Source organism: Pimephales promelas, chromosome 24 (assembly GCF_988280905.1).
Source record: "Pimephales promelas chromosome 24, fPimPro1.hap1.1, whole genome shotgun sequence".
Classification (NCBI taxonomy): Eukaryota; Metazoa; Chordata; class Actinopteri; order Cypriniformes; family Leuciscidae; genus Pimephales; species Pimephales promelas.
The window spans coordinates 28,721,408-28,735,789 of record NC_142792.1 but is presented as its reverse complement, the minus strand read 5'-3'; the positions used below and the strand labels follow the sequence as shown (position 1 = coordinate 28,735,789).

The window sequence follows — 14,382 nt, the reverse complement described above, 5'->3', positions numbered from 1 at the left end:
AAGAAGAGACAAAAACAGCATTTGCATTGTTGTAATTTCCAATTTTGTTGTAATTATGGACATGACATTTGCAGTCAAAAAATAATGCATTCAATACTAATATTCATCACCACACCAATTAACATCATCACTGGGGCTTGACCTTGCTACCTGCCCTCTGGTGCAAAAATCGTACTTTAACATCGATCTTCTCCAGGGCCGGGTTTCCTGATAACGATGTATCTTAGCTCTTAAGAGCGCTCTCTACGTGCAAGGTTACGAACGATCGCAGCAATTCCACGTGTGTTTCCCAATAATGCACTTAACATGAACGCGCGAGAACGCGTTCTACGTGCTACTTAAGCGTCGCTATCCATTCGCGAAGTGCTGAAATATAACCTTATATGGAGTCGTATTCTGAATGTTTAACCTAATAATCGTCATTTGTTGTGGATTAGAAATCAAGACAAGTCTATATGGATATAAAACACCTATACAGGCTGACAAAATGGCTGAAAAAAAAACAAGAGAAGATAGGCTACCTTTCAAAAAGATAAAATTAATGTCTTTCTAGAGGAGATAGAGGGAAACAAAGATTTTATTTTTAACAGATTTAAAGGACACCATACAAATAAGGAAAAACAAAACATCTGGAAGGACATGTCACATTGCAAACCGTGTTCAAAGGTGCAAACTGCAACCGTGTTCAAAGATCAGGGAAGGAGCTCCACGAGAAATGCCCAATACATGGCTGGTTTTCGTGCACGTCACCAAGTCAATGACAGATTTTTTTTAATTCATCCCTATTTGGCCGGTCTTAAAAGCATATTTCGCAGATTACTTATTTTATGATTTTTTTCCCCATTCGTTTAATTTAGATGTGTATTTTTATTTTTTCTTCCCTTTTTAATTATTTGATCTATTAATTTACACAAAACACGAGTACAACAAAGTGTACAATCAAAACCTAGCTATAGCCTATATCATAGGCTACTTACGTTGCAGTGTAATCTATTGAATCTAGATAAAAGTGTAATATGCCGGTTGTCCTGCAGGTGACCTCATAACTCTGTCTTCTTACGATGCACTTGGGGATGTACGATTACTCCAGAGCACTCGTAGTTCTACGAAGATTTTCAAGTGCTACTTAAGTTACGATGCTTTTGGGAAACAGAACATAATATTAAGATCATTCGTAGATCGTTTTTACGATCAACTTAGGCTTACGATGCTTTTGGGAAACGCAGCCCAGGATGATTCCACGCATCAAAATCCCCAGTAATGTACACTGCTCAGTGTTTATATAATCCACATTCAGAGTGTTAAAAAAGTAACACTGAAGCAGTGTAGAAGTTGATAAGCTTCTTTAAAAATGTCACTTCAGGGTTTCACCCCTATACCTAAACTTACTACTTAGGTGCCCTTTACCTTTACTGTTCCCTGCTGGTGGAGCGACCTGCCTAAATCCAGGTTCACACTGTACGATTTTGGCCACGATTTGACTGTCAGAGACACATTTTTGAATCCTTGAAAAGATTCCTCTGCTCCTAGGTCAACATCTGAAATGTTTGATCACTAATAATACAAGTAAATATAAAAAAAAATTCTGGCAGTGTGACTTTACACTGACAACCGTCAAACTAAAAACCAATAGGAGCGCAGAACCCCCCACCCAGATTTCTTTTTTTGAGAAAAGCCACGATCATAATTAATGTTATAATAATGAATGTTTTTGTTACTTTTAAGAATCTACAGAAAATAACAGCTGAAAGTACAAACTACGCAGGTCATTGTGTGAAAGAGACTGATGTGAATGCCAAACTAATGTCATGTGGACTGTTGCTGTATGTCTTTGTAGATTGTCTGGCTGTATGGTGACAGAGGAAGGCTGTGGTCATGTGTCTTCAGCTCTGAGTTCAAACCCCTCACACCTGAGAGAGCTGGATCTGAGCTACAACCACCCAGGAGATTCAGGAGTCAAGCTGCTCTCTGATAAACTCAAGGATCCAAACTACAGACTGGAAAAACTCAAGTATGTAGAGCAGGAAGAGCTTCCATTAAACAACTTCAAAAACACCATTGCAATATTCACTTCTTACAAATTAGTTACACTTTGTTATAGATTACATGACTACATTTAATAAAGTTCTTACTGAGAATGTACAGAGGTTTAGCTCTAGTTATACTATGTGGTTGTTGAATGCTTCATTCTGATTGGCTGATGAACATTCAGAGGTGTGTAATTATTTTCAGTAAGCGCACAGGTAAAGTAGTTCTACCAGAAAGACTCAGGAGACAAGAGAACGACCGGGTGGTGTTGGGGAGGATGGAGATGAACACCGGTGTCAGTTTTTGCAAACGTAGTAATGGGTGTTAACCGGGCTTAAGTACTCCAAATGTCTGAGTGCTGATTGGCTAGATCTGAGGTCAATGAATAACATGATATTAGGCTATGTTTACACGGAAACGATTCTGAGGAGAAAACGCAAAAGTGGCGTTGTGTCATCACTTATTCTGCTTTTAGACGAGCGTTTTGTGTGGGAAATCCGTGTGCAAATGGTGACGCAAAAGTGTGTGAAATTCAATGTAGTATGCACTTCAGGCGGCTAGGAGTGCATACTACAACAACACCAAGTCCATGCGTCTGCGTACAACCTTCACTGTCAAGCAGACTTTTGCGTTTCTACCGTTTACATGGGAACGCAGCGGTGGAGCATTTTTAAGATTTCCACTCTGGAGGGTGGTTTCACTTTTTTGTGTTTTTAAAGGAGCTGTATGTAAGATTGTGGCCAAAATTGGTACTGCAATCAATTTCAAATTACTGTAGAGCGGTGTATCCCCTCCCCCTCCCACCTGACTCGAGGTTGCCAGATAAGATGCAGGATCCAACATTTTTTTTATCCCACACATTTGTAGCTGCAGCTGTGGTAACTAGAGCAGAGCTGGCAACCCGAATGCTGCAACACTAACTGACTTCGTGATTGGTAGATCGGTGGAGGGTGGAGCATCAGACCAAAACACAACATGACAGTTAAGGGCTGCAACTTCAGCTTTATTACAATATCCTGGCCAGACTACTGTTGTCAGTGATATAAGTATTGGAAATGAACATGATTTCGTTATGTCTAGTGACATATCAGGGCCATTTTATGATTATTTGAAATAAATTTCTTACATACAGCTCCTTTAAGCCTCAAAAACGCTGTGTAAACGAAATCCACATCCGATAAAATATTTTTAGTTTTCACCTGTGAGCATTCTCGTGTAAACAGGGCCTTAGAGTCTTCCCAGTAGAACTTGCACTAGAGCTCCCATTTCTACCAGAAAGACTTGGGAGGCAAGAGAACTGTGACAAAAACTCAAAAACTTTTTTGTGTTTCCCTTTAAATGCAATTGAGCTGCTGCTCCCCGCCTCCGTTCAGAAGAGGGTCAATCCTTTACGTGAGGCTCAGATAAACCGGCAATAACAAAACACAGGAATGATTTCACTCATCCAAAATCTCTGAAAAACCAGTAGCGGAGTGCAGCCTTACAGAAAGACTTGGGAAGAGGTTGCACTTTGAGATGCACCTGGACGTTTCTGAATGGTTAGTGGATACATTTGTGTTGTTGAGTTACAGGATTAGCTGAAGTGACTCTAACAGACAAAAGCTGGTTCGGCTGCAAAGACCGATCGGTGGCTGACTTGAGCAGTGCATGCCGGCTAGAAATTTTGTCTGACTTGAGACAGCGCTGACGCCACATGATTATGACATATGCCATCAAAGTACGCGAGCGATTCGAGAGCCCCCGGAGGACTGAGGCTGCACAAGCTCTGCTGTTTTTTAACGATTGGCTGGATTCCACATGACAACCATCACATGTGTTTCATGTTTATTCCCACACCTTCAGTTCCACTAATGCTCTCAGATCTGTTTTAAAAGCAGTAAAGCTCTTTTCATGCAGTCACGATGTTATATTTTGTCATGTTTATAAAAAATAAAACTGAATAAAAACGTAGACCCCAATACATTAATAGTATAGGCTTATTTTTAACTTTATTCATGTACAAACAAACGCTGTATTAAGTAGAACTTATGAAGTATTGAATGAAAATGTCTCTGAAGAGTCTGTGTAATTGACTAATTAGAGAAAGTGTAATTTGTGGAAGCAGAAAGTGTCCGACTCGCGTCTCAGTTTTCAGCTCCTCCCGCCTGCAAGCAAATCTCACCGATGGGTTTCATCCAGCCGATGTCGAACACACCTAAACACTAGTAGTGACAGCAGCGTTCCCTGTCACTGTAGTGTCCACGCCCTTAATTATGGAGAACTTTGTGTGTGTTATCTCACATTGAAAAAAACTGTAATTGAGAGAGATCACACGCATCTATTTGTGTGTGTGTGTGTGTGTGTGTGTGTGTGTGTTTCTGCTTGTGTGTGTGTGCATGTGTCTGTTTGCATCTGTTCTTGTGTGTGTGTGTGTGTGTGTTTACTGATTAACTGTGTGTGTTTTGTAGTGTGGATCATGGAGGAGAGATCAGGATTACAGCAGGACTACACAAATGTACGTCTACACACACACACACACACACACACACACACACACTCTCTCTCTCTCTCTCTCACACACACACACACACTCTCTCTCTCTCTCACACACACACACACTCTCTCTCACACACACTCTCTCTCTCACACACACACACACACACACACACTCTCTCTCTCACACACACAGACACACTCTCTCTCTCTCTCTCTGTGCGTGGATTGCATGCTGGGAGCGGAGCGGTTTGAGAGCGGCACGTTTGAATTTGATTTCAATTTTGATTTCTTATTCTGTGTTTAAGTTGTTTTTTTTCTTCTTTTTCTTCTTTTTTCTTTTTGTTTTATTTTTTGTCACCTTTTTAGTGATAGGAATGTAGTTTTTTGTTGGTGTGATAATTATTTTGATTAAGGCCATGGCGTCTCTCTCAGGTGAGGGGACGCCGGGGTTATCAATCAAAAACGGGTGTAAAGTTTTCTCCGATCAGGCGTTTACGGTAGAAGATGTTTTATTAGCGATGGGGGAAATTGTGGGGCACGAAAATATAGCGTCAGCCTCCAGAATGAACAAGGCGGTGGTGGTGTTTTTGAAAGAGGAAAAGTTCGTTAACAGACTGGTTGAAAACGGAATTGTGATTTCTGATTCCCTGGTGCAAGTAATGCCTTTGCGCGCGCCTGCTACCAGGGTTACCATTTCAAACGCCCCGCCGTTTATCTCCAACGAGCAAATTCAAAAAGAAATGAGTCGCTTTGGAAAGTTCGCTGGAGCCATTAAAATGTTGTCACTCGGTTGCAAACACGCAGCATTAAAGCACGTTTTTGAATGCGCAATCTAAGGAGTTGGATATTTCGTTTCGTATTCAGCAAGGGGATAGTTCCTACATGATTTTTGCAACGACAGATAGCTTGCGTTGTTTTGAATGTGGGGATTTAGGACATAAGAAGTTCACGTGCCCACATAAGAAACAATCAGAAAACGAAAAGAACGAAGAGATTTCTGATGAGCAATTGAGTCAGAGTGATAAAGACGAAAATCAAAATAAAGAAAAACGGCCTAAAGTTGCGAAGGAGGTAGTGATTCCGGAAAAAACTAAACAAAAGTTAAACGGGGTTAATGAGAATGATTTGGAGACTGCAGCTTCAGCAGGAGAACCTAGAGTTTCTCCTCAGATGAGTGATCCACCTGAGAGGAGTGCTGTAGATCCAAGTTCAAAGTCAGAGGTGAGTGAGTTTATTTCATCTACACGAGCTGGTGATAATACTATAGGCCCAATTGTGTTGATGGACGAAGCTGAATTTAAGGATAAGGAAGTTGATCATAATGATGGGGTTGCGAGTGTCAGCGGGAGACAGAATAACGTGCTTATGGAGAGTGGAAACAGTGATGAAGATGAAGAGTGTGACAACTGTTCGGAGTATTCGGAGATAGATTGTAGTCAGACTGTGGAAGATTTGTATTCAGTCGAAGAGTTAAATGAGTTTCTGGATTTAACTAAAGGGAAGAAGGTTGATGTTTCATCATTTTTTCCTGATACTAATAAGTTTATAAAATCAGTGGCGACAGCTCAGAGGACGGTGGGCTATGAGGTCATTTCAAAACAGAAACGATTTCGGCTGAAAAAATTACTGACAAATGTGCGTAAAACTCAAAGAAATACCGTAAAACTGAAAAAATAGAACACATGGGTGTAGGAATTATCTTTTTTCTTGGGTTATTTTTCTGTCATCTGTTTGTTTTTTCCCTCTCTCCTGCCATGCAGATTCTTAGAATAGGATCATTAAATGTGAACGGGTTGAGGGATGGAGGAAAAAGAGGTTTACTCTCCGAGTTTCTTAGGCTTAAAGATTCACAAGTCACCTTTTTACAAGAAACACATAGTGATATTAAAAATGTTTCTGAGTTAAATTTATGGTGGGAAGGAAAGCTATGTTTGAGCCATGGCACGAACGTGAGTGCAGGTGTAGCTATTTTATTCTCAACTCATCTTAACGTCAGTATTTTATCAGAAATAGAAATAGAGAGAGGACGTATTTTGATGGTGAAGGCTAAAGTTGAAAATCAGATATTCGTTTTTATAAATATCTATGCTCCAAATAAAGGGTCTGAAAGAATTATCGTGTTTAGAAAATTAGGAGAGTTCTTAAATGATTATACTGTAGATGGCATGCTAATCATTGGGGGGGATTGGAACTGTTCCCTTAATTTCCTTTTAGACAGGAATAATGATGAACCACATCCTGTGTCAGCTGATGTTTTAAAAAGTATTATAGCTCAGAATGGATTGGTAGATGGATGGAGAGACAGGAATAAAGAGATGAAACAGTTCACATCATGGACAAAGATTTCGCAGGGAAGGATAAGTGTAGCGAGATTAGACAGGTTTTATGTCAAATGTGCAGAAAATAATAAAATAGTGGGGTGCAATATTTTTCCATGTTGTCTATCAGATCACAATTTTATTACAGTTAACATTATTTTGACACAAGCTAGATTTAGAAGTCCGTATTGGAAATTTAATGGTGCATTGTTGAAAGAAAAAGAGTTTATTGAGAAATTTGAGAGTTTTTGGAATGAGTGGGTGACTAAGAAAAAGGAATTTGATTGTTGGATACAATGGTGGGACATAGGGAAGACACAAATAAAAACTTTTTGTCAACAGTATACTTGGTGTTCAACAAGAAATATAAAACAGAAAATTTCTGAAATAGAGAAAGATATCTCAAATATCACATCTGGTACGAATTAGAATTTTAGTTCAGCTTCGGCTGGCATGTTGGGTGAAAAGAAACGAGATTTAGAAGAATTGTTGCAAGTTCGGGCAAAAGGCGCCCTGATAAGATCTCGTTTTATGACTGTAAATGAGATAGACGCTCCTACTGCTTATTTTTTTAATTTGGAAAAAGTGTCAAAGCAAAAAAATGAAATGTATTGTTTGACAAAACCTGATGGACAAAAGACTTTCGATGCAAGAGAAATGAGAAAGATGGCGATGGATTATTATTCAAACTTGTACAGAAAAGAAGAAACCGAGACTGAATGTGTGTCACAGATATTGCAGCAGTTGCCGTCTATCACAGAAACACAAAGTGAGAATCTGGACAGTACAGTCTCATTTGAAGAGTTAACTGAGGCCGTGAAGCAGATGAACGCTGGTAGAGCACCTGGATGTGATGGACTATCAGTGGACTTTTTTAAAGCAATGTGGAACTATATTGGAAGAGACTTTCACGAGGTGATCCATGAGTGTTTTGAAGAAAAACGCCTTCCCATAAGTTGCCAACGGGCAGTATTGACTTTATTACCCAAAAAAGGCGATTTGAGTGATCTTAAAAACTGGAGGCCTGTGTCAATTTTAACAACTGACTATAAGTTAATAGCTAAAGTGTTGGCAAATAGGCTAAAAACTGTATTAGGAGATGTAATACATAGATATCAATCTTATTGCATTCCAGAAAGATCCATTTATGATAATATTTTTATGATCAGAGATATATTAGACTATTCTAAATTGGAAGAAGTGGTTTTCTGTTCCTGGATCAGGAAAAAGCATTCGATAGAGTGGATCATGAGTTTCTGTATGATACAATAAGAGCTTTTGGGTTCGGAGAAGTTTTTATCTCGTGGATCAAGATACTATATATGAATGCCTCTTGCATATTAAAAATAGGTGGTGGGTTAAGTAAACCAATAAGTATGCTTAAAGGTATAAGGCAAGGATGCCCATTATCTGGCCAGTTATATGCCTTAGCAGTAGAACCACTCCTATGTTTGTTAAGAAAAGAACTGTCTGGGGTAAATATTGATGAAAAATGCAATGGGGTTAAATTAATAGCATATGCAGATGATATTACTGTTTTTGTGAAAGATCAAAGAGATGTTGATGTTGTTATTTACAGTATCTCCATTTATGAGAAAGCATCATCTGCGAGAATGAACTGGAGTAAAACAGAAGCATTTTGGTGCAATGATAAAGAAAAACACTGTAATGTCATTACTAAACCCATTATCCCAGGAAATGTAAAATGGGAAAAGGAGGGTTTTAAGTTTTTAGGAATTTTTTTAGGTTCAGAGTTCTATCAAAGAAAAAATTGGGAAGGAATTAAAGATAAAATCTGTAATAGGTTATCAAAATGGAATTGGATATTACCTCAACTCTCATATAGAGGAAGAGTGTTGGTGGCGAATAATCTTGCAGCCTCCACTTTATGGCATAAACTGATTGTGCTAAATCCACCAGAGGAACTCATAAGGGAAATCCAAAGAATGCTAGTTAATTTCTTTTGGAACGGACAACACTGGTTGAGAGAAGCAGTGCTTTATCTGCCGCTGAGTGAGGCTGGCCAAGGCCTGATGGACCTCAAGTCTAAAGTTGCGTCGTTTAGACTACAGATTGCACAAAGAATCCTATATAGTCAGCCTCAGAATTGGATAAATATAGCTTGTGCGTTACTAAAAAGGGTTGGTCGTATGAATTTGGATAAACATCTGTTTTTAATGAATTTGAAAGAAGTGGATTTTAATGGACTCACTTCTTTTTATGCATCAGTTTTTAATGTGTGGCAAATATATTTATGGTCAAAAGAGAGCTGTCTGAGGTAACCTATGATTGGGTGCTTGAAGAACCTTTGATTTTTAATCCTCTCTTTTCCAATGGAATGATACAATCCAAAGGAATAAGCGCAAGTTTTGTTAAAGCAGGAATATGTAAAATAGGTCATCTTCGAATTTGGCATAAATGGATTACTGCAGAAGAATTAGCTTTGAAGGTTGGTATTCATTCTGTTCGGACTGTTGAACATTTTTTAACTGAGATACAGGAGTATGTTATGGCCTTACCTTTGCTAGAAGAAAGGGTGGAGAAGGTATTTCCCAGTATAAGGGTGGGGATAAATGTAGGAGATTGGCAGGAGGGTGATGGAAGATTACTTTCTTTTACAACACCTGAAATCGGTTTATTTGATATGATATCTAAGAAGTCTTTTTATATGGTTTGTGTAAAAGTTTTAAATTTAAGAGCACTGCAAGATCTCTCAGAGACCAAATGGACTAATTTTGTTGAGACAGGCACTTCTCCAAAAGGAAGTTGGAGGACATTGTATAAAAAGAAGCCAATTGAGAAAAGAATTGGAGATTTGCAATGGAGGATTTCTCATTGGATTATTGAGTGAAAAATGAATTGTAATTAAAAGAGATGTTGAAAGTCAAAGTGTCTCTCTCTCTCTCTTACACACACTCACTGTTGTGTTTTCTCTCCATCAGATCTTCTTCCGCTCACTCTGGATCTGAACACTGTGCATAAACTCCTCCGTCTGTCTGAGGAGAACAGAGTGATTACTAACACTGACACACTCCAGCCGTATCCTGATCATCCAGACAGATTTGATGATGTGTCTCAGGTGTTGTGTAGAGAGAGTGTGTGTGGACGCCGTTACTGGGAGATTGAGTGGAGTGGGAGAGATGTGTGTATATCAGTGTCATATAAGAACATCAGTAGGAAGGGAACGGGTAAAGAGTGTCTGTTTGGATTTAATGATCAGTCCTGGAGTTTGATCTGCTATCCCTCCAGATACTCATTCAGACACAATGACACTAAACTCCCTGTAAAGCCCATCAGCAGGAGAACAGGAGAGTGTGTGTGTCAGAGGAGAACAGGAGAGTGTGTGTGTGACAGGAGAATAGGAGTGTGTGTGGATCCCAGTGCAGGAACTCTGTCCTTCTACAGCGTCTCTGACACAACGAGCCACATACACACAGTCCAGACCACATTCACACACACACTCTATCCTGGGTTTGCGGTTTGGTCTGGATCAGTGAAACTGTGTTGATGAGTGAGAACAGACTGTACCCATAATGCTTTGGGTGGCGCATGATAAAGCAGTCAGAGTGAGATGTTGTTGCGTCTCTTATTGTCTCTTGATTCCAGTAATAACAGCTGACCTGCTGTCAGTGAAATAAAGAGAAAGCCAGAAGAACAGGCAGTGACACACAGAGAAGAGAGAGGAAATATGAGACACAATGAGACTCACTGCAAACATGTCTGATGATACGAGCCAATCCAAGACTTTCACTTTCAGACATTCATAGATGTGTGTGTTAGGCTCCTCCCCTTCACTTCTGGATCCAGTTTAAAACACCATTACTTTGCTCTGGGTGATGTGTGTATTATTACAGACGGCTCTGTTGATATATAGTGTGTGTACTGGACTAAACCTGTTAGTGGCTGTTCTTCTTTTATTATTAGTTCTGCTTTATCTTTTGATTGTTCGTCTCTGTTGTTGTGCAAATTCAAGAAATAAAACACTCTGAAAGATCATATCAAAACACAGAGATGCGAAAGTTACAAGCAACAATTAATGCCGTGTGTGTGTGTGTGTGTGTGTGTGTGTGTGTGTGTGTGTGTGGTTCTCACTTGATTTACAGCATTTATCATGTTATTATTGTTGTTGTTGTCAGGGTTATGTTTAGTTTTGCTGTTTTTCTTCATATTTGAGTTTCTCTTGATCTTTATTCCCTGTTTCTGATTATTGTTGTGTGTATCTATACACTCCTGTTCTAGTTTAGTTCATCACACACACACACACACACACACACACACACACACACACACACACACACACACACACACACACACACACACACACACACACTCTCTCTTCTGAATGTCATAATCATTAGTTAATAAACAAGTATTGATTACTTCTATGAGATCATTGTATTTAATGATTATTGTTTAAATGAACACATTTTCCACTAACTGTGATTTGTGTGTGTGTGTGTGTGTGTGTTTCTGAAGTGTGTAACTTAGACAGTTTCCTCTGATAACAGATCTCTAGATTATAATGTGTGTTTTCTGCTTTGAAATGATGTGTATTGTGAAAAGCGCTGTACAAATAAATGTGAAGTGAATTAAAAGAGTTTTATCTTATAAATCTGTTGCTTCTTTCACACAGTTTCACATTTCTTCAATCTTCAATTGTTAAGGTGTAATTTCAACAATATTGTGTTACGATCTCTGTGTGTGAAAATACAAAAGTGAGGAAAACATTATTGAGAATAAAAGTCTTATTGTGCTTATATTCAACATTTACCATTAGCTTTTCTTTTACGATGTTTACTTTTGTTAAACCACTGTTATTAATATTTTATGTATTATTAGTAGTAGTATTAGTTATTTTAGGTAGGTGTTTATATGTCTCTATTTATTCCATACATCAAGATTTTCACATCCAGAGTTTTCTAGTAGTTAAAGCAACTTCCTGACTACAAACATGTCAAGTTTTAAAGCTCTCAGAGTTTGTGTGATTGATATGCACTAGTTTTATATCTTAACTCCCATACGGACAGGCTATATTTTAGTCCTTTTTTGTTTTAGGGTGTATAAAAATATCTGTTAATTTAACAATCTTAGCATTCAAATATTAGCCAAGTATCCATTTCATATATGGGAGACCTTAGGGATGGAGGAAAAACATTGTTGCGTTTAGTTCTACTTCCGGTAGGGGTCTCTCAAAAACTAAAGCACTTTTTGACCATTCGTCACTAGCCTAAAATGTTTATTAGTGCTTCACACTCCAGTCCAGCTGGTGGCGGTAATGCACCGAAAGTTGGTTTGCCAACCGCCATAAAACTCCATTAGAAGAAAAAGAAGGCGCGTCGTTGCGGAAATGACGTGATCCAGGCGGAAGTGACGAGCCGTTGTGATGGATGAGCCGCTGCTGCTGTTGTGATGCTCCTCTTCTGGAGGAAAGCTCATTTCTCCAGCAACATCCAGCATGAACTGATCGCTGCACGGACTGACAGCTGTGATTGTGAGTTCAGTCCTCCGTGTTTTATTGATTATATGATCTGTAGTCTGTCAGTTTATAATGAGACGCACGAGCAGCGCCTGTAGTTTATATCATCTGTGTTCAATAAGAATCTGTTTTAGCACTTCGACACAGAAATCTTCCTCTAAACACACATGAACATCTGATAGATTAGCAAACACATCACTGAATGATAATGTGTGACACATGAGTGTGTGTTTTAATGACAAACTAAGTGTTATTATAGAAATTTCTAATCAAAGTATTTATAATATTGGTAAAACTTTACAGTGAGTTTTCATTAGTTAACATGAACTAACAATGAGCAGTACATCTGTTCATCTTTATGTTATTTATGTCATTTGTTAATACATTATTAAATCAACAGTTGCTTCTGTTAACATTATTTAATGGACCATTATTGAACAGTTGTGTTTTAAACTTATTAAAAGTGATGTTTTCTAACGAGATCTTATTGTAAAGTGTTACCAAAGTATTATTTCTATTTTATTATATTTGTTCAGCCGAACCCCATTAATAATCTGACAGTGATTGAGCTGCTATGAGTGTTTAGAGCTGACGGAGGTGGTGTGTGTTTCTCAGGAGTGTGTGTGTGTGTGTGTGTGTGATGGCTGGGAAGGTGAAGTGGGTGACGGACATGGAGAAATCGGTGCTGATCAATAACTTTGAGAAGAGAGGATGGATCCAGGTGACGGACAGCGACGACTGGAACTTCTACTGGCAAGAGCTCGTTTCATTTCATCCGTTCACACTGACACTGCAAAGCTGAAGTACACACTGAAGCACTTGATCAGATCAGTGCTAGGGCTGAATCCAGTTTCACACACACACTACTGGTGTTCAGATGAACTGTTTGAGCCGTTCACGGTGGACTGTGGTCGTACGACTGTGTCCTGAGGGAAATACTACTGTGCTGTATGAGTGGGGGATTCACACATAAACTTGCTTTAAATATTTCACTGATGTTTTCAGACATTACAAACAAAGTCTGGAGGATTCGTGAACAGTACTTTAATAACATTTACTTACAATTTAAGACTTTTTTTAACATAATTTCCAAAACCTGTCCTAAAAAATCTCATTAACGCAACAGTCTGAAAACATCAACACTGTTAGAATAGCAAACATTTTTACATCTTTAAAAATGGGTTATTAACAGTCATGCACATTTACTTTATATTTATATCAAATAATATTTATTTTTAAATTATTTTTTTGTGTGATTTCTCTCATTTCCCGCAACCCCTTGCTGCTACAATTTACAATATACTATTTTTATATAATTCAATGGAAAAAATATTTTCAAAATGATATGACCTGAAAGATCATAATGTATAGATTCTGTCCATACATTTATAACTAAACTAATATTTTCTATTAATTAATTTAACATTTAATGAACTTCTGTTGTGGTGATGATACACAAGTTATGGATATGAGGTTGATTATTTCAGTAATGATAATATGTATACTATGCTTTTGTTAAAAACAGAATAATATTTTCAGGTTCAGATCAGTTTTATTTTGTAGTGCTTCAAAAATACACAATCAAAGAACAAAACAAAGAGTGGCAGGTTGTAGATCTGGAATAATGGCTTTAGTTAGTTCACCCAAAAATGAAAATTATGTCATTAATGAAACTGATCACTTAAAAACACGCCTTACACTTGCAAAATATGTGAGCGTGATATATAAACAGCCCCAAGGCGAGCTTCTACCACCGAATCAGGCTCGCGAGCGACGGTGAGAATAATCATTTTGAGCTTGTAATATGTGTTGTGTCTGAACGCGTTCAATGAACGATAGTTCATGAACTTGTTCATATTTTGGGCGAACGTGAACTGAACGTAGCCTACTATATTACTGCCTGATGAACGTTACAGTGAACTCGTTCATTCTTGTGTCTGTGAACCGAGGAGCGAGGAGGCGTCGTGAGATCATTTAAAAGGGTTTTATGAGGTCGGTGAGGATGGGAAAATCTTACATGTCTGTGCAAACTTTGCCCGTCGACAAAATAATTGTTTTCTGTGGATGTATATGGGCTGTGGCAAT

General features: G+C 38.4%; 2 protein-coding genes across 2 annotated transcripts in view; both read left to right on the top strand.

The window, feature by feature from the left end:
- LOC120480865 (NACHT, LRR and PYD domains-containing protein 3) overlaps window positions 1-11,418 on the top strand; it is a 43,127-nt gene extending 31,709 nt beyond the window's left edge. The window contains exons 9-11 of the mRNA XM_089126981.1: window positions 1,838-2,011; window positions 4,476-4,522; window positions 9,764-11,418. Of these exons, the coding sequence (XP_088983107.1) occupies window positions 1,838-2,011; window positions 4,476-4,522; window positions 9,764-10,329 (787 nt within the window). The 3' untranslated portion in view covers window positions 10,330-11,418. The remainder of the gene's footprint in view (window positions 1-1,837; window positions 2,012-4,475; window positions 4,523-9,763) is intronic.
- Window positions 1-14,382, top strand: part of LOC120480869 (NACHT, LRR and PYD domains-containing protein 3) — a 165,447-nt gene that overhangs the window by 28,520 nt on the left and 122,545 nt on the right. The window lies entirely within an intron of this gene.